This window comes from Chinchilla lanigera, unplaced genomic scaffold (assembly GCF_000276665.1).
Source record: "Chinchilla lanigera isolate Chin_1 unplaced genomic scaffold, ChiLan1.0 scaffold00003, whole genome shotgun sequence".
NCBI classification, from domain to species: Eukaryota; Metazoa; Chordata; class Mammalia; order Rodentia; family Chinchillidae; genus Chinchilla; species Chinchilla lanigera.
Window position 1 is genome coordinate 21,328,884 of NW_004955404.1, and position 21,920 is coordinate 21,350,803.

The 21,920-nt window shown below is 36.7% G+C and overlaps 1 protein-coding gene across 2 annotated transcripts; it reads right to left on the minus strand.

Moving 5' to 3' along the window:
* Window positions 1-13,495: 13,495 nt before the first annotated feature.
* On the minus strand, window positions 13,496-21,920 carry Slitrk5 (SLIT and NTRK-like family, member 5). 2 transcript variants are annotated; one of them, XM_005374119.2, is made up of 2 exons: window positions 21,719-21,920; window positions 13,496-19,168 (listed from the first exon to the last, which is right to left on the minus strand). In XM_005374119.2, the coding sequence occupies exon 2, from the start codon at window positions 19,158-19,160 to the stop codon at window positions 16,293-16,295; it is 2,868 nt and encodes a 955-aa protein (XP_005374176.1). In that variant the 5' UTR covers window positions 19,161-19,168; window positions 21,719-21,920; the 3' UTR covers window positions 13,496-16,292. The 2 variants fall into 2 exon arrangements, with proteins under 2 accessions (XP_005374176.1, XP_005374177.1); XM_005374120.2 differs by lacking the exon at window positions 21,719-21,920 and adding an exon at window positions 20,932-21,581.

The following is a 21,920-nucleotide window of genomic DNA, read 5'->3' on the forward strand; positions in this document are numbered from 1 at the left end:
ACTGGCCTCAAACTCAGAGTGATTCCCCGCCCTCGGCCTCCCACGTGCTGTGATTACAGGCCTGCGCCACCATGCCTGGCAACACAACATTCACTTTTACATTGTATGTTTTACATAATTTTTCAAAGTAGTATTTGAGGCTTCAAGAATACTTTGACCAATAATGCTAAATTTCCCTGAAGAATAAATTCTCCCAATTTTTAAGATTTAATTTTTATACTACATGAATTAACATAAAATTTAGAAAATTAAAATGAATAGTTCCCAAAATGACTTCTGATTATTTAATTTAGTAAGAACCTGTAAATAATTATGGAAAGATTGTTTAAATGCTGATCTACATTATACAACTTACCAAGGGAGAGGAAACTTAGTGCAAAGCAAGTAGGACTAATACAAAAATCTAAAAAGTTTGGGGAGCTCTGAGTTTTATATTCTGAATTTGCTATAACAATAATTTGTCTAAAAAATCAAAACCCCAATGACCTGGAATTATATAACAAGAAATATTTTAGTATGCTTCAAGAATTCAAATATTTGGGTTTTAGTGAAGTAGCAAAGGAAAAGAGAATTATGCAAACAATACTTCCCAAAGGAATGGCAGAAGAAATCAATAAACTTACTTTTGCATACTTTATATATTTTATAAGGCAAAACAAATTGAAAACAAGACTAATTTACAGTAAGGGTCAATACTGCCCATGGTTCTCCTTTTTGCCCTTACATCAATTACATTACACTTGGTTTTGGATTATTTGTAAAAAGGAAAATTAACAAAATACAAAACTGTATTTAATGCTGACCTGCATTGTCTATACTGCTTATTCAAAATCTCCTGAAATTTTTTCTAGGCCTAGTCTGTCCTAAGAATAAGACCAGTGGAGATGGTAATTTACATCTTCTTAACATCATTTTCTTCTGGTGATTAATGGAACGAGAGGACTGCTAAAATATAATGTTGTTCCTGCCTTCAAATCTTCAGCATCTTCTTCCTTGCTTAAGTTATACTGAAAATGTTTGTTATGCTTATGAAATATAAAATAAAAAGAAACAAAACATACATCAAGCAACCTTCTTAAACTTGCAAAGTACAACATTAAAGCACCTATAACCATAAAAAAAATTCTGAACAGAGGGGACATCATTTACTTTTTCATTTCTCATATTTACAAAACCAAAAGGTTAGTTTATTGCACCAGCTTAAAAATGTGAACTAATTTCTTCTATATAGGTTATCCACAGGACTTTCAGCATACTGAAAATGATTAATTGTATTGAATATTGAGAATATAAAGAATAATCATTTTATCATATATATTTAGATGATTTTATAGGAAAAGTGTTTAATGCCTGAGTTTGGGTTCTCCTTGTAAAAATCTAACTCACAAGATTAAAAATATATCTGTGGCTTAGACTGTATTTTAAACGGGTAAATGCAAAATCTTTTTTATTCAGAAAAGAATCACAAAAACATACTAAGAGCTATGTTTTTACTTAAGAGATTATTTAAATCAGAATTATGAGGTCTTCAAAAAGAAATAATCAGCTGTTCATTTGAACACAGCTTTCATAAAACTGAATCAGATTAATCAAAGTAGAAATAAAAAATAAGTGAACCAAAAATGACTTACAATTGCATAGCATAACACTTACGGTTTTTCCACGTTTATATTACATAAATACGTAAGAGTTGTACCAGTCAATCAGTGAAAGGAAGTACACTATATGGAAAAACATAACTATTATAAATGCACTGCAGTTTTCCATTAGTATGGTTTGAAAAATGAGGAAAATATAATTTTAATATGTTTTATTTTTAAGGCTCTGATATGAAGTACTTAAAAATTACCAGACGTGGGATTTAAGATTTATTTTCCACTATGTCTTCATAAACACCCATCTTTTATCCCTCATCACCGTCATTTGGTATTTTTAAATAAAACGGAAAATATAAATCACAAAATAGAGGAGGGTTGCTATCTCCTGCTCTTCTATTTGATTGGTACGCTTGGGCTCTCTATAACTACATGCACTCTGGTGCTCAATTGGGTCTCCTGCCTAGCATCTTTGACTACCTTTGTTATCTCATGATCTGTCATTTTAGAGCTAGAAGTATGTTCTCAACTTTTAAGTCATTTTTACTCTCACATGTACCTTTAACACAATATCACAATCACGGACTACAACGTTATGAACACATTAAAAATCAGAAAAAATAAATTGAGAAGAAAATGAATATAATTTCTTTCAGTGATGAACTTCAGCTTAAAATGAAAGCTACAGAGAGACCAAGCTGGTAAGGGATGGTATGATTTATCTATTTTGGTTTCCCGAGGTTAAGTTCAGATCAAGCCAATTTCAAAAGTAATGATCGGGGATGGCGATTTAGCTCAGCGGCAAAGCACCTGCCTGGCAAGTGCAGCGTCATGAGTTCGGTTCCCGGTACGGGAGAAAAACCAAAAAAAAAAAAAGAAAAAAAAGAAAGTAATGACCAACTAGATCACTGCAAATACAGTATTTAAAAAGTCTCAAAATTGAATTGTCAATGACAGATTCAAAGAGTGATCCCAACTTAGAGTAACATAAGTGTCTTACTGAATCTAATATCATCAACACACACGAGGATTTACAATCACTTAAAATATCTTAAAATATACATATATAGACATACGCAAAAATCCTTGTACTCTATTTGATCCAGTAAACAACTTCATCTGGATCACTGCATTATGAAAAAATTATCAGACAAAAGTATTACATTATGTACAATGATGGAAGCAAGAAGGTACAATCTAAATATAAACATAAATCTGCTAAGGGCTCATGCATCACATATAGTTATAGTTATAGACATGATAATAGTATATCATGAAAGTTACTCCAGCAATATTTAGAATGAGAAGTTACTTTTATTTATATAATGGATTTCCTTCATAGAACCTATAGATTCCCTGCAAGGACTCCAAGTGATAGGACCTGCATAGTGCTTACCCAGAGAAGGAAAAGAAAGCAGCAACAAAAATGTAGTTCATCGGAAGAAGATTAGATCAAATGGTCTAATGTTTTGGTCCACTGTTTCCAATATTTCTGTACACAAATTTCAGAGCATTACTACAAGAGACCATGGTGTGTTAGGACTAAGAATTTATTTTAAAATATTCATGTAAATTTTCTGTGTGACCATTATATTTAGTTGTTTACTACCTGATGGATACTAAAGTCAAACTTCTAAAACTAATTTAGGGTTTATTTATAAGTTTAAAATGTTTTAGTTTAATCACACCTGTATTTTAAGTTTCCTTTGTTTCTGTCCCATTTAATCTGTATGGGACATTTCTTGTTTTTCAGAAAGATATTCAAATTGAGGAGAATCATTATTAGAAGTTAATATATGAGAATAAAAGTAAATGGAGCTTTGCAGTTACAAGTGGGATATTTTGATAAATTTCAAAGTGATGGTTCCAAGTATGCAGAAATAATTTTCATTATCAATTGCTTTAATTTTTTGAAGTGATACTGTAAGCAAGCTCTTTGGCATGTAATTCAGGTATTGGCATTAGTTAATATAAATGAATCTACAGACAGTCTGAAAATTTATATTACTAACTCATTTACTGTTCAAAAAAATGTGAAATAAAAAATAACTGAGAATTTGCTTCCAAAATATAATTTCTCTACTTATTTTAAAAGAAAAGTCGGGGGCTGGAGATTTAGCTCAGTGGAGATTTAGCTCAGCGGTACAGCGATTGTCTGGCAAGCGTGAGGTCATGAGTTTGATTCCAGATACCAGAAAAAACAAACAAACAAACAAATAAATAAATAAAAAATAAAAGAAAGGTTACTTTAAGCTATTTGTCTTGTGGTATTGGAAGTAATGTTGCCTTTAGTGTTATTCATATCATATCTAACAAACTAAATTTAATTTAGTGTTATTCATATCATATCTAACAAATTAAATTCAATAAAAATTTTATTTTTAAAACATTTCCAAATAGAAAAATTCACTATGTAAAATTAGAATAAAATATGCAAGACTCATTTAACTTTTTAACAAAAATTTTAAATCTGAAAATATTTGTAGTTTTTAAAATTACTCTACAAAAATATTCATTATGATATATTTTCACTTAATTTTCTAGTTTTTTTAGCCATTGCACAAACAAAAATGTAATATCAACAACTAAGACATTTTGTGGATGATCATGCATATCAATACTCACATTTCCACTTAAAAAGTCAGGTAAATAAAAGGCAGGTGCTTAGTACCTTTCATAGAATTCACTGTTTCAAATAAAAAGGAAATTCAAATTATTGAAAAGATACTTCTATTTCTTTTCTAAAAGTATACACTATGTCTTAGGATAGTGAAGGATTTTGCTTCTACCTTATAGAAAGTTAGAGAGGTATTTCATTGCTAAAATAACTTTTTTAATTTTAATTAAGTTTAGTCCAAAACTTATTTGAATGTGCAAACAGATATGCCAAAGTTATGAATTGATTAACCTATTATATTTATTTCAAATAACAAAGAGTGATTTTATTCTCACAGAAGTAGTCAATGAAGTTAAACAACTTTTTAATAAGACAAGGACCTAATTTGCTATTGAGAAATGAGAGAAAATACAGAAAGGAAATTATGTTATCATCCACAAATATAAAAATCTAAATTTTCCACTGATTATTATAAATATTTTCAAAGTGTACTTGTTTTTATTCTTAAAGTATAATGCATTTTTCTTATTTTTGAGATAGCCATTGAAATATTTGATAATTTTAATATCTTACAAAATAAAGTCACTAGAGTTTAGTTATGCAAGCATACATTATACTAACAAAGTGAAATATCAACCTATTTTAATATATCAAAATCACATATTTAATATATAATTGGCTCTTGGAAAAAAATTAAAGAATTTATAAAAGAAAAAAAAAGTGCTAGCATTTTAAATCCAAGGATTCATAAGAGTTTTCAACATGTTTAATGGGCATAAGTATCGACTTAACATTTTGAAATATGTAAATATTTGACATGATGATAAAGAATTACAAGATGTGTTTATAAAGTCGAGCAGCTTAATATTCTCAAATCTAGCTAAAAGTTATGAAATGATGACAATAAATAAATATTTCATTATCTAAGTGCTCACTGAGGTTAAAATTTTAAAAAATGTATGTAAAGAAAGAATATAGACATATTTTGCCATCAAACTAGTTTAATAACTTCTAAAATTGTGGTATTTGGGCTTCCTAAGTGACACTCAGAAGGCACTCTTCCATTACAACCTGTTTTCTGTCTCTACCTTTCACAAAGCATGTCTATTGCATGCGTACAATTACTTCATTGTACCTTAAATAAGAAGACACCTAAGATGTTCATAATACCATTATATAAAATATGATTAATGCACAGCTTAGCAAGATATGTCAATAAATATTTTTCAAAATACTGCATCCTGTAGTCATGGTACCTTATGAGAAGATGCACTGATGTCTTAAAATATTAAAACTCTCAGCTGAAATATACTTGCAGTCAGCCCTGGAGAAATATAAGTCCCTGTGTAGGCAACTCCCCTGAGGAACGCATTCTTCCTATGGACTACCTTTTCCATGGAGGTAACATTCTCATTAAACAGATGAACTGATTTTCTCATACCCAAGGGAAAACAGTGCCCAGTAAAAGCTTTCTAATCTCACCACACTTAAAAGTGCCAGGAACATCTTCAGAAATTCTCACCAGTATCTCCACTAAGGCATGCCCTAAAATTTAGAACAGCAATGTAACTGAAGAACAGAAAATAGTACTTACATTGTTATTAAACAAAACAAAACTAGTCATTTACTTTAACAAGCAAAATAAATTAAATTAAAAAACTGGTATATGAATTTTACGAGTAAATGATCCACTTTCCCCCCTGATTCTCCCCTTAATTATTTGGAACTTTTTCTTTGAAAAAGTGGCCTAAAACAAAGCCCTAAAGTATTTTCTATGTTTATTATAATATATCTAAAATTCACTAATAGCACCCTCAGTGCTTCTTTACAAATTTTCATGCTTGGGTTTGAAACACCTAATATTCTCACTGAAATGTTAGTCATCCTTGAAGTTTATGCTGGGATAAGCAGTGTTGTAATGAGTCATTCAGGAAGAGTATGATATTCAGGGAATTCACTTTAATCTGTAGATATCTATAAATGCATATTTGCTAATTCATTAAGTGAGTGTCTAAGAGGTGCCAGGTACAGTTCTAAAACCTGGTGACAGATGCAACCATTATGCCAACTTTTTTTTGCTTGTGTTACTTTTAACAGTAACTGCTACTAGAGTTTTTCTATTTTATTTAGATAATTTTTGTCAGATAATAAGAAAAAAATTCAAATTCAAGTAATGTTGGGTTAAATTTCTTTTATGGAATAGAAACATAACATTCGGTTGTATAATACAAACATAAGTTGTAAGGTGATATTCTCTGAGAATGTTTTGTTAGTATTCTTATGAATGTCAGCTTACTATGCTCCCAGAATCCTTAAAGATATTACTTCTACAATACCTGGGGTTTTTTTTATTAATACAATCTGATTAAACATGTGTGTCGTGGATTTGTTACTGCTATCCCTTTTTTTTTTTTTTTTGGTTTTTCTCCGGTACCGGGAACTGAACTCACAACCTTGCGCTTGCCAGGCAGGCGCTTTGCCGCTGAGCTAATCCCCAGCCCCCACTGCTATTCTTTTAAACTCTAGTTAATAGAGTTCTCAGTTTATAACATTCTATGAACATTGCTGTAAACATTTCAGGAAAAATTCAGACTTTTAGTAAGGCCAGTAAACAACACTAGTAATGACATTTAAAAATAGTGAGAATAGAAATTAATATTATTATTACATTAATAGCCAAATTTACACCATAGCAGATAAAAGTGAATCAGAGCTATCAATATTATTAATTTTTATATAAAGAGCAGCTATTACATTCAGAATATCAGAAGGAGAATGATATATATTTTGGTACACAGTCTCACTGGTGAGAAGGTCAAGGTCCTCAAGTATTAAAAATATACTCAGTATCATTTGAATTAAAACCAAGACAATGGAAAGCACTCCAGACATAATTTTAAAATATGTTAAATGAAAAGAAAATATGGAAAAATAAAAACTACTTACTATCTAATTTACAGAGCACAATTTTTGGAGAAATAAACAATGATCATATATTTTTACAAAAATACTGAGTTCATTCAACAGTGTCATTTCAGATGGTAAGACTAGGGGCCGAGATATAGCTCAGCAGCACAAGCGCCTGCCTGGAAAGCACAAGGTCCGAAGTTTAACTCCCGGTACCAAAAAGAAAAAAAAAAAAAAAAAAAAAAAAAAAAACAAATGGTAAGAATATGTATTAAAGTCCATACTATTACATTAATTATTTTCTTTTACAGGTGAACATTCAACTTTATTTTTTAAAAGTTAATGAAAAAATTTTAAAAGATATATTTTAAGTATTCTTTTACAAATAATATACATACACAGTAAGAGAAAGAAGTTTCCATCTCAAGGATATAGTTATGCCTTTTGTATGTGTATAGGTAAATAGCACGATTATTAATTACCACGTTCTTAAATGGCACGTTCTAACTGACATACATCCAGCAGAGAAAATTTGACATCTAAATTTCTTTCAAATCTTTACAAATTTGAGTTCATCATATTCATTTTTCTGGGGTGAAATTGAGGCAGAGAAACAAGGAAAGTTGCCAAGAGCCACACCATTAACCCGTGGTAGAAAAAAAAGAACATTTTGACTTTGTGAATCACCACATTACTTTTCAGCAACCGGCTATAATTTAGTATAAAATAACCGCAAATAATTTCATTACTTTATGCACAGTACATTTTACCTTTTTTTCCTTTTGGTACCAGGAATCGAACTCAAGACCTTGCACTTGACAAATAGGCGCTTATGCCGCTGAGCTATATCCCGCCCCACATTTTACTCTCAATAAAGGAAAAAGTTAATATTATACAGTATAAACAATAAATCAAATCAACAATGCAAATTAAATCTCACCAAATTATAAAAGAAAGCAAATTAACAGGTTAGAAAAATGATAAAGAAGTTAAAATTTTAAAAATTTATTTACATAGTTTCTCAATTTTTTCTCCTAGAAAAACAAAGAACACTAACTTAAAAGTAAACATATGGAGAACTGAAGAAATTCATTATATTTTCTTTTTACCTCTGTAGATATATAATCCATCTTACAACTTATGAACAATGTCAGTAATACTGAAAAACAGATGGTGTCTATCCATTATTTTGCTCAAATAAATGAAAAAGCCTTGAGAATTGCCTTCCCCATCTTTTAAAAAATAAGTAAGCCCTAATTCTATAGCATCAGATTTTCTATATTATACTCTGTGTCCTAGAAGTGATTCTCAAAATATTTGATCTTTGATATTTTGCATTGAATTGAACCTTAGCACTTTTTCCAATCTATCAGAAATTGGACATCTTAGGAGAAGCTTCTGGTGCAAGCTGTAGGTATTCTTTCATACTAACATACTTCAACCTTTGTGCTAACATACTGCTTAAGTGACCACTTCCCTTATGATGTCCAGAGCGCTGTCGGTGATAGTACATGTTACAAAATCATCAAAATAGGAGTAATCTTTACCCGGGAGACCCCAAGTCATTGTAAACAGTCAACTTTCCAACATTTATATTTCTAATAATATTCATATATAATAAACCAGTTCCTCTTTTCACATAAAATTATACATCCTGATTTTTCTGTTTAATTTTGGTTTCTTTATAGTATAAGCCTACATGAAGTAGTAATAAACTCTGAGTTTCCAGAGTAATAGCTGAAAATTTATGACAACTGTTTAATGAAGTAAGTGTGAAAACTCAGATGATCTCATGGTTTAACAGATTATATTTTATCAAGTAACAGAATATGGAAGAGGCTCATCCAACCCAAAGTACTTCAAATTTGTCAAGAAATGAAAATACATTTCTTCTGATGAAGTAAAACAAAATTTTTTGAGGAACTGACTTGTGGTCAGCCCCTGTCAAGCACAGCACTGGTGTTTGCAAGCATACAGTGATGGCACTTTGCAAGTCATATGAGCTATTCCGGATAAAGGGCGAGATTTTAAAAATACTAACAGATAAATTGCCACAGCTACTTTTAGATGCTGTATATTTAGGCTGATTATTAATGAGCAACAATTCAGAAATACCAATTTCAAATGAACATCCCCACACTCATATTGTCCAGCTTGTCCAGAATTTTACCCTTACATTAAAAATGGTATAAGAAGCCATGTTTTAATTTAACAATATGAGGAAGTATCACCAAATTACTTGAAAATACTCTTAACATTCATGTAAATTACTGAATTAGAGATGTAAACTAATTTATATTCTTTATTTACAAGGAATAATTTGAATTTGATTGTTTTGGGGTTTTTTTGTTTTTTTTTTCCAGTACTAGGAATCGAACTCATGACCTTGCACTTGCCAGGTAGGCACTGTACCACTGAGCTAAATCCCCAGCCCCAATAATGTGAATTTGAGGAATTATAACATAGTAACATGAACCATTTTCAATATTTCTATCTTTAGTCACAGAGCTTTTATATGAAGAACCTGGGCCTGAGTCATAACGGTACAAGATTAGCCAAAGGCATGCTATGGAAAAGCTACATTTTCTGAATAAAAATTATTTTTAAAAGATGGTTAACTGTCACTGAAATGTCCAAGAAAATGCAAACTGTATAAATTAGCAATTTCAAAAAATGTGTAATTTCTAAAGATCTTTTGTAAGTGGTTTATTATACATACAATTTTGTTACTTTGGGGGAAGATATTTTAAATTTAGAATTGAAATATTCAGTATTTATTTTACATTCTTTCTTTTCATATTTTTCAATGAGATTAAATTTTTATCTAAAAATTGTGACTCTAATCATACCTACATAATGAAAAGATCATTATACTGATTCAATGAATTTAAAAGACAGTTTGGTAAATGATTTTGAATAGTTTCTGAAATACATGAGCATTTTCTGAATCTCAATGTTCTCATTTGGAGGTGTGTATATAAATCTTTAAAAATTTGGGGATAATCATAAAATTGAAGATTACAGTTTAAATAAAAAATTACAATTTAATCAGTTCTAGTTCTTAACTACGCTTTAATATTTAATATTTGCATGCAAAAAATAAAAATATAAAGACACAATATTATGAATATCTGTATATTTCAAAGAGATTTGAGCCAAGACAAAGTTCAAAGACATGCAGAAAAATGACATAGTAAAACCTACTTAGAAACAGAAATTTAGAGGGGCTGTGGATTTAGCTTAGTGGCACAGAGCCTGCCTGGCAAGCAAAAAGTCATGAGTTCGATTCCCAGTACTGGAAAAAAAAAAAAAAAAAAGAAAAGAAACAGAAATTTAAAAGGGATTAAAAACTCAGGATTTAAATAAATACGATAGCTGCAAGCTTTTCATTAGTATTAAGACTTTCACTAGTGAAGCATCTTTTAATTTTTTATTTAAATATAGCAAGAGATAGTCAATTTTATGTAAAATGTGTAATTTTTGTTTGAATAATTTATGTTAACATCTTATTACATGAAGGATATATTCACTGTCAACTGTTCATTTTTAGCTATCAATTTATATTTTACATTTAAAATTTTAGTCAACGTGTCCATGATAAATCTCTTCTGTATAAATCATCCTGTTCAAAGTATATGACAAAGAAATTTGTGAATTAAAATGTAATTAATATTTCTTTCTCCTTTTTATGAAATACCCATGGACATGTACCAAACAAAAAATGCAGACTAATTCTAATTATTAAGTTTTGTTTTTAACGGACTGCATCATAATATTCTTTAAAAAGTAAGTAGTTGGGAAACTAAATATCACTGGCTAAATGATTTGCATGTAAATTATTCCTACTCCAGAAAAGTGAAAGGTATCAGAATTTTGCTACTTGAATAAATATAAATTTAACCCAGAATTGAAATAGTACAGTTAAATTTGAATTGAATTTATATGTTGCAAATATTTCTTAAAAAGATTATATGCAAATAATGTGTGTACAAAGGAAACCAATGCTTTGGCTTTACTGAATCTTCAAGAACAACTAATAATTCTGTCTATGTGTTTGTTAAAGTTAAAACTGAAAGACAAAAAGTTCACCCATAAAACACTGGCTCATAACTTTCACTTTTAGAAATACATGTAAGTTTTTAACAAATACATATTTACTTTATAGAAATACACAATATTACTTTATGTCCATTGTGATAAGTAATTTTTAAAAATCACCTCAAGTTTTCCATTTCACATACTGCTATAAACACCACTTTTATAAAATGACTACTAAAATCTAAAAAATTTTGGTTTGCATTATGGAATATATCACTACATTTTCAAGAGTAAGTAGATTAAAAAGTGAAATTATTTGATATTTGCACTGCATCAAATGTTTTTGGTGTTTTTGAGACAGGGTCTCACTATGTAGTTTGGGCTGACCTTGAACTCACTATTTAGCCCAGGTTGGCCTTGAACTTGGAGTCATCCTTCTTTCTGAGCCCGCCAGGTGCTGGGATTACAGGCATGGGCCAAATACCTGGCTTGTGTTTCATCAGTTCTATATGTAATGTTTTCATTACAATCCTCAAAATTTTTGCAAAAAATAACTTGAAACACTCAAGCTTAATTAGACTTAAATATTATTCTTTTAAAATCTGTATTAGAATTATTGGCTTTATAATTCCAATACAATTACCAAAAGAAATATTTAACATGTACCTTAAGTCAAAAAAGTACCTTTTTTCTGCTAAAAACAGGAAAAAGAAAAAGCATCACATTATCTTAAAGAAATTACACAAAATTATTTTCTTTTTCAAATATAATCTTCTTAAAATAATAAGCATGAAATTATAATTTGAAGTTCTTCACAATATTAAAATATAATCAAACCTTGATGGAAACTGTATATTCAATGTATCATAATCCACTTGTTTTCTATGATACAGATGTTACCTATGCTGATGGAAATATATGTGGGTCCTACAGCTGCAGAAAGGCATAGCACTGATTACAAATTAATGATAAAAATGTACAGCTACCAAGTCCAGTACTAACGATTGTAAGGTTTAGTTGAACATATACTTTAGATGTTTTAGGCATGTGACTATTTTAATTGTCAATTTTTTTTGTGTGTAAAATAATAGAGAACTTCACAAGGTTTAAGGAACACATCTATAAGTCTGAATGAACTGAACAGCAATTTATTTACTTCTTATAAAAAATGTTTTCCCTTTGAAAGTCAATTAAATGAATGTGCTTGAGTTTTAGTATTTAAACTAGTTCTTTTGTTGTTGCCAGTTCCTGTCACAGTAACATAAAATTTCTTAAAAGTAATCAGAACAAAAAGCTTGCACGGGCTGCAAATATTTTAATTTGGAGCCAACTGAAAAGTACAGTAGGAGTATATTTTCAACGGAACGGAAAACATTTGTGGAATGCTTTACTTTTGTTAGATTAGAGTCATGTGATTTTGAGAACAATCCACTGAACTCTAGAAGTTAAAGAGCCAGTTTTTGGTCTTACAAACAAGGCCTGAACTATGTTCACTGTTTCTTTCATTCCAAAGATATAGTGATGAAATAAAGAGAGAAAGAATGAGGGAGGCAGAGAGAAAAGCACAGTAAAAGAAAATTAACCATGTTAATTTGAGTAATTTGCCAAAAATGCAACCTGGTAGCAAGCATAGCATTAATGTATAAGATAAGAAACTAATGACATAGATTTGCCATCCTTTTTCACATTACGTTTAGATGTTTTCACACAATAGTTTGATTTTTATACTGGAACAGAAGGAAGAGCAGTAAAGAAAAAACCTGCACATGCACAGGACACTTGCCAAAATTTTCTACTTTACATTTGTGAAAGTGATGGTTTTGCCTAAACAAAAAATGTGTCCAAGTATAATACAGAACTTGTAATCTGAATCAATAATGTAGTGTAAATTATTTTGTACAAAGGTATACAAATTGTCTACATGTAAAGTATGAAGTATATTTAGTATACCCAAGATAATTTAAACATTCACACTATAATCCTATTGAAATAAAAATATTTTGTAACACCTGAAAATATATTTAAAAGAGATTATGCAATACATGAAATAACACAAAGATGAACATTTGTCTGCACCTAAATTTTAATTGAGCCTGAAACATTGCATATGTTGTACCACAAAATTCCATGGCTAGAATTTGCAGGTTTCCTTAATCCAATCATATGCTGCTGATATGCTCAGTGTGATTATTTCCTCAATGAAAAACCTAAACAATAAAAAAATCAGATATGCACACAACATAAGTTTACTGTATATGGTGTAGTGTAGTGGAAAGAAACCACTTACGAGGAGGAAAATAATTCATGTTTTCGTTCTACACACTTTATGATTCTGACATGACAAAAGTTTCTCAAGTTTATTAAAGCTAGGATGAGTTTACATTTACCTTCTTAGTATAGTTGGGAAATTTAAAAATTAAAAGTAATCTTTGTTAATAAATTATACAAATGTTATTTCTCATCTTCAAAAAAGTTGGACAAAGGTACACTGAAGGTAGAAACACAACATCTATAGATACCACATGAGAGGATTACATGAAATAGTACTGATTTGAAAATATGGCACAGTTTGTAAATCTTTGAAAGACACACTGAGAAATTTCCTATGGATATTACTTATACTGTCTAGAAATATGTCTTTAATTTTGTGCAATTCTTCCTTTTCTTATGCATTAAGAAATAAAGCTTAGTTACAGGGAGGATTCAACACTGCATTAATTGTTTTGAGTTTATAAAATATTGTTACATCTTTATATAATATTAAGGAAGTGATAGACATTTTAGAAAGAAAATCATAACTACTACTGTAAAGAAAAATTAATAACAACCCTAAATTCAAGGTCCAATTCTAGTATTTATTTTTTTCTTTTTAATACTGGATGTAACAGAGAGGAGGTAGATGAAGAGTAAGAGATACATCTGCAATCTCATGGCAACATCATGGGATTTATTAGGCTTACTCCTTTCCCCCTTTGAAAATAAATGGTAGGAAAAAATATTGTAATGAATATGGATAGTTTACTGAATTTGTTTGACATACCATTACATTTTTTTAATTCTTCAGGGGAACTGCTACTACCAATTCAATCCGAAATCAAGTAGCTACTGTCAATTTACTCATGGGTGAATGCTGCCTCTTTGTGGCAGAATGCCATGACAATTGTTTCTTAAACACGAAGTGCATGAACAGCCCTTGATATTGTTTATATTCCAGGTGAGACGACATATGGAGATATCCACCAAAAGAAATGAAGCATACGGCTCATTACATTTTAGATTAATTTAAATATGTCCTACCCTTAACTACTAACCTAAATTCACTGGCCAGCCTTGCTTAGAGGTGAACGGGTTATCCCCACCAACATTTTGAATATTTAAGACACAGATCAGCTAGTGTATCCACCATAATGTTGATGTTAGGTTTATGTAGTTTAAAATATGGAAATTATTGAAAAAAACTGAATAATACTAACATGACAAAATACATACTATTAAGAGAAAATGAATATGGAATAGACTACTTACCATGCTCTTTGTATTAGATGAATACTTCAGTAAGGAAACAATGTACTCCCTTGAAATACAGTTAATAAACATAGTAAGTGGCAGCAAAAAGAAATACTTCCCTGAACCAAGAAAAGCATAAATTTTATATATATATAAATGTATATTTTGAAATTGTTATAATTAGCAGAAAAAAACTTCTATTAGGAATAAAGTTTCTCTAGTATATCTTAAATTGTCAATTATGGAGGTTCCACCAGTCCCACATAGCTAAGTCTTGTGCACCTCGAGCAATCATTACTTCAATCCCTCATATTTGACATAGTTATCAAGTGTTTATTCAGAAACTATTTAAAAAATTACATGTGCTGGGATACATATGAGACTGTAACAACAGTAGCCCCATCATACAGAGATCCTGTTTGTCATTAGCGTCATTGCTTGTTGCCCAGAGGCATAAAGACATTGTCTAGAGACTTGAATGGTCCATCTTTTGGTCTTCTGAGGTGCCAGTACATGTGCATCTGTACAAATGCAAGTGGGTTTGGTTAAACAATTGAAAATTGGCTACAATAGTAGTCAAATTAATACACAGTTTGGTTCACTAATAAAAATACTTTGAAATCTTCTCTAGTAAAACCAAAAACTTGCACACAATTCTCTTGAATGGCCCAATTAGTCATCCTAACCTTTTTTCTTTTATACAGTGGGATACAATCAGTATAAAAAAATACAGGTTCAATTGGGTGGGTGGCATTGGCTTTTAAAGGTTTTGCCATTAAGTGCTCCATATTTTTAATGATCGAAAACACCTTCCTGACCATCACTTCAGTTCTGGAAACGCAGCTCCTAATACAACGTGACACCTCTGCGAAAATCATAGGCTAAATAGTGAAGGAAAGAGGAAATGCTAAATGTGCATATAAAAATAGGTGCTACAATAAAATATTTGTATATTTCATCAATAAGTTATTTTGACTAATCAATTATGGATCATATAGCTCTGTGATTTTTAATGATTTGTCCACATCTCTAGTGATCCTTTTCTGGATCACAACGATTTTTTTTTTTAATCCAAACGTCCAGAATGCATACAAACACATCCTTTAAAAACAAAGGAAAGGAATTAAAAGGAAGGTGGGAAAGGAGGGGAGGAGGGAGAGAGATCAAACTTCCTGTTTCAATTGGGATGTGCTAATCTCTCCACCAAAGCCATTTAGACCCACCCATGGCTTGAAGCGGGAGAAAGGGAGGTTGGGGGGGGGGCAGAGGAAGGGTAGAATCTATGCGCTGACTTCTGCCTTCACTCTTAGCACTTTCAACCAGTACAAAAACGACTGCGACCCTTCACAGGTCACCCTTGCAGCAAATCGCCCTCGGGAAAGCCTCCGCTCCTCCCCCACACACAAGGAGAGAAAATGATGTGCCCAGTTTACACAAATGTTTCCCCCGTGTAAAATTAAAAGGAAAGTGCACACTCTTTCAGTATCTTCCGCCGAAGCTGAGAATCCCCGTGCCAAGGCACTTCACCCTAAACGTTGAAACGACACAATTAATCAAAGGTGTTCACCGTGTGTGTCCGCTCACTTGTTTGTTTTTAACGCAAGAGCTCCCAGGGAGTTTCTTTGCTTTTAGAACTGGCTAAATGTGGTCTGTTTTTCCAGCACTTCGAGGTAGTCCGGCTCAACGTTTAGTTTTGCTTTTAACTCCAGATACTCGTTCCGGTTGGGTTCTACAAAGACAGCACTCGGGGGGCTGTAGAGCACCGGTTCCCGCAGCCTGCTGTCCCCAGCCCCCGGGTGCAAATACTGATGGGGGCGTCTCAGGTCATAGTTGGGGGAGAAAGTGTAAGCAGCGGGGCTGCACGGGAATTTGGGATATTCTGGGAGGCTGCTGCCGGCGGGGGTGGTGGAGCAGTGTTTGTCTGGTTCTAAAATGCCCCTATAAAAGCGGTCGGCGTCCTGCACCGGAGACAGCAGGTCCTCCCGGGGCTCGATGGTGCTGACGCTGTAGGCGGGGCTCCGCAAGTGGTGGCCTTCCCGCCTCTCCTCCTCCCCCGGCTGCAGCTGCAGCTGCGGCGGGGGCTGCTGCAGGGGCTGTGGTGGTGGCGGCGGCGGCTGCTGCAGGTGGTGGTTGCCGCTGTAGGTGACCTTGAGCTCGTGCAGGTCTTTGTAATCCTCCACGGAGTTGCCTTCCCGGGAGCGGTAGATGGGGTTTTTGCACATGTGGCCCAGCGGGTGCGGGATGTACTCGTACACGTGCCCCGCGGGCGTCTTCACCTTGGGCAGCGCGGGCCCGCGGTGGCGCCCGTGCGCGTGGGGGTGGCCGCCCGCGCCCCCGCCGCCGCCGTACACGCTGTACTGCATGTTGAACGAGCTCACGTCGGAGTTGTTGGTGCTGGTGTGGTCGCTCTGGTTCTTCTTCCTGCGCTTCATCACCAGCACAAAGAGCCCAGCGGCCACGAAGACCGACATGATGAAGACCAGCAGCAGGCTGAGGATTAGCACGGACAGCGGCACGGAGGATGCCCCTCCAGCTGCGCCCAAGCCCGCGGGGGCCCCGGTGCTGTTCAGCCTGACCGCAGGGGTCACCGGGCTGGTCCTGGCGGGGACTTGGATAGAGGAGGGCGTGGGCGTGGAAACCACGATATCCGAATAGTCTGGACACAGGGACTCTGATTTAATGGAGCGCATGTCAGTCTCCGCGAATTTCTTGGGTGCCTTACAGATCACCTCGTCTACAAGGACGCCCACCTTGAGCTGCTCCACCCACAGCTTCATGCCTACCACCTCGCAGGTACAATCCCAAGGGTTGTCGTGTAAGTCGATCTGGATGAGCGAGGTCAGCTGGTCCAGAACTCCACTCACTGGCAAGGAGGTGAAGTGGTTACTCCGCAGGTTCAGCCTGAGGAGCGTCAGGCCAGAGAAGACGCCGGAAGGCATCGCCTGCAGAAGGTTGTTATTCAGGAATAACAGCTGGAGGTTTGGGACTGGATCGAAAGTCCCAGGCTGGATTTCCCTTATGAGATTGTACTGCAGGAAGAGATACTGCAGGCTCTGCAGGCCGTAGAATAACTCTGAGCTCAGCCTCTCAATCCTGTTGCCATTCAGGTAGAGGCGTCTCAAGTTGCTGAGATCCCCAAAGGCGCGGTCCTGGATCATAGAGATGCGGTTGTTACCCAGGTGCAGGAGGTCCAGCCCAGTGGCCTCCAGGAAGTCTGTCCTGCGCACAACAGCGATATAGTTCTCAGTCAGATACATTTTCTTGGGATTGTAGGGCTTGGGCTGCAGCTCAGCAATGCTCTCAATCTTGCGCTCCTGGCAGTTTACGTTGAGGCCCAGATCAGAGATCTGCAGGTTGCAAGTGCACGCGGTGGGACACTCCAAAGGCACCGGGGATTTGGTCTGGTAGGCGATGCTGGGGCCATAGTTACTGTAGCCCAAGTCCTTAGAGGGCTGCCTAGAGGTGGGGCGCACTCTGGGCTTGTTGGGTTGGCGGGTTCCCTTAGGAGGTTTCAAAGGGGGTTTGTAAACAGCAGAGGAAGAAGTGGCCACTGAATTCACTGAGGCTGGGGTGGTGTGTAAATACCCCGTGGTGCTCAAAGGTGTCTGTGGCCTCATCTCGTAGTCTGAAATAAGTTTCCTTGGGCAAAGTTCCTGCTTAGATATCTCATCCAAGTCCCTGCCATGTAAGCGGAAAGGGGTCTCACAAACCACATCCCCTACTAGGGCCGAGTAGGAGATGCTGTCCAACCAATCCTTGAGAGAGATCAGCTCACAGGAGCAATTCCAGGGGTTTTCCTCTAGCTGTAACTCCACAACTTTATCCATGTGCTGTAACAGCCCCACATAGGGCAGAAGTTTCAGCCGGTTCCCCCGCAGGTCCAAGTGCGTTAAGGGCACAAAACGGAAAAGATTGTTGGGTAAACTTGACAAGAGATTGTCATTGAGGATAAGCACCTGCAACAAATGCAGTCTTCCAAAAACATTGGGTTCAATGACGCTGATGTAATTGTAATCAACCTGTAGGTATTCCAGGTTTTCCAAACCAAGGAAAGTATCATCTCTCAGAAGTTCCAGTTTATTGTTATTCAGGTGCAATCTCCTCAGACCCCGAAGCCCATGGAAAGCCCCAGTCTCAATGTCTTGGATAACATTGCTACCCAGATGCAGAATTGAAGCCCCAGTGTAATTGACAAATTCATTAGGATAGAGACGGTTCAGAAGGTTTCCAGACAATAAGAGGTGATAGATTGGGAAACGGGGAGGGCTGATTTCAGAGAGACTAATAATTCCCCGGTTTTCACAGCTCACAGTTAAAATGCCGTCCTTTTCCTCACAAGGACATGCATTGTCACAGATTTCCCCATAATAATCGATGGTTTCTGCACACGAAAGGACGAGAGATGTTACAGCAAAGGCTAGAGTCTGCAGCATCCAGCTATGCATTTTTCTGTGAAGGTCCTGTTCCAAAGTTACTGGGGGGCAGCAAGTGTGCATTTTACCTCCTGCAAGGGAGAGAGGAAACAAGGAAACAACAGAATATGACAAAAATTTAAGGGATTAATCAGAAAGTCTCTCTCCTCCCCTGAATTCTAGGAGGGGATATGAATGGCAACCCCCACCCCCACCCCCAGCCGGTAGAACACCAGACAGTCTCTAGACTTTATTAAAATTTGATATCCATTTTGATGTAAAGGCTCATTTCATTTTCTAATGAGCATGCCACCAATGTGCTGCTCTTCACAAGACGAGGGCAGAAAAAATCCCATTTTAGTGTTCTACGCTGCTCCCCCCTTTACAAAACCAATCCATAAATATACATAAAATGGCTGTCAGTTCAGTTTTATGCTTCTAATTTAAGAGAAAAGGAGCATCATTTTACAAGCTTCCCCTCCTCACCTCTACCCGCCCCCACTTTCTTCCACAATCACTTCAGTTAACACACAGTTCACCATGAAGGGCTCCCATTTTCGCAGAAACCAAGAAGCCACAATACTTGGGCTACTGTAAACCATCACAGGAATGCCACGGTGAGAGCCTAAAAGAATACTTTCCAGCGCGGGGGGGGGGGGGAGCGACATGCAAGATAATGCATTAAAAGAATTGGAACAAGATCTTAAATCACCACTTGTCTTCCAGAGCTGTGAGTGTGCAAAAAGGAGAGAGAGTTGGCTTTGATGGAGGAGCTCACTATCATGCTATTAAGCACATCAGCGTCCTAATTGCATGCACGGTGCCACTTAGCAGCGCTGCTCTGAGAGCGCCCTGCGACCACTTCTCCTTACTGATCATGTCAGCGACGGTACCAAGCCGCATCTCTAAGCCCCTGAAATAGTTCTGCACGATGGATCACAAAGAACTCAGCACCTGCACCTGCAATCTCCAAACACCTCCTAATAGCTTGAGTTTAACAAGGACATTGCTACCGCTTACCTGGAATCAACTAAAAGTAACCAAGAACCAGCTGCAAAGCCTGTCTTACCTCGGGCTCCGCGACTGTGTGCCACAGTATGCAAAACTAACCCTACCGAATGAGCAAGATTTGAAATGATCTACCAGGTCCTCGCCAACATCTCCATCTTTGGAGCTGCTTATTACATGGAACTGCCAATGCCCCCCCTTCCCCCAGGAACGGGCTCCCGGGTTGATTGAGACAAAACAGAAAGGAGCAAGGGAGAGCAGACAGTGACATAGGTCAGGGCTTTCAATACCCGAATTTCATCTTCCCAGTGAATCAGTCCCCCTCCCCCTTCTCTTTCTTTCTTTTTGTCGCCGTGAAGGCTTCCTTCGACTTCCTACTTCTGGTCCACAACGGCACTCTTAAAGGAAGGGCATAAAAGGAGTGAGTGTGTGAGTGCTGTTGCCTTGGTTAGCAGGGCAGAGGACGCGAGGGGGGGGGGCGGCTGGTAAATGCTGGGCTCTGGGAACCAATGCTTTTTCTCTGGTCAACCTAGCTTTTGCCTCACCACCAAAGTCGGGTGTCGAATCGCAACCCAGAACTAAAGCTAGGACGTTTCTCAGGCACAGGTTCTAAAGCCTGGAGACCTCGCTCTCGATCGGAGTCCACTCCAGCCCGTGTTATTAAAAGCGCCTGCATTTACAGGCACATGTGCAAGTGTGCCTGCGAATCATTCACGTTTGGCCACCCAGACGTGTCGAGACGAATGGGAACCGCAGTGGATAAACCTCACTAGTATCCCCCGACCTCCCATCGCCACGCCAAACGACTCCCGGCTTCAAACACACCCGAGGAAAGCAAAAGATTTACCTTGAAATTTCGGTTCTCCATCGGATCAAATGTGCACATCCATTCAGCTGGGCTGGGTCCCCTCCCCCTCCCTCCCGGCACTTCCCCGCCCCCATCCACCTCCTTCCCCATCTGAGAGCCCACTGCAAATTGTGTCCAGCCAAGATTAAACTCGAGCGTTTACAACTTTAATTCACTTCTGGTTAGCACGGGTCGAAGAGCTTACTCTCTCTCCACTCCCTCTCCCCTCTCCTTGCCATCAAAGGAGACCGAAAATTTGAGAAAATAAAGTTGAACGAGCCCGGCAAAGGCTGACATTCTCACTGGAAAACGCACCACCGATGCAAATGCGCGGGTGCGCGACGCATCCTCCGATTAAATTGTTTGGAGGGCAGGGGCGGGAGGATTGTATTTGTCCCCTTTCCAAAAAAGAAAAAAAAAAAAAAAAAAAAAAGAATTGAGCTCCTAGATCAGCGCCTGGCACATCCCTGCCTTAGGCACCACGGAGCCGCTCGCGCTGCAGCCCAGCACCCAGGCCGGCGGGGCTCGGGCGCAGCTGCTGGAACGGCCGCCCAGGCGGAGCACCCGGAGTTCCAGGACGGAGCTCCCCTCCCCCAGCCCGCCCCAAAGCGAAGGAAGGGTAAAGGGAAGAAGGGGAGGAGAGCGAAAGAAAGCCAACCTGCCACACACACACACACACGCTCATACACACACACATACATACACACACACACACGCATACACACGCTCACACGCACTCACGCACACACACACGAGCCTCTTCTGCAAAAGTAAACGACAGACTTACCCCGTCTCACATCTCCAGGGCCCACTCATCCTAGCCACCCTTTAAAAAAACCCTCCTGGGTGTGCACCGGGTGTCTGAAGCCCAGGCGAGAAAGGAGGCAGCGGGCACTGCGGGCTGAGCCGCCCGAGCAAAGAGGTGCCCAGACACCGGCAGCCCCGGGCCGCCGCGGTGGCGACCGCGGGTTCCGGGCTCCCCGCACGGC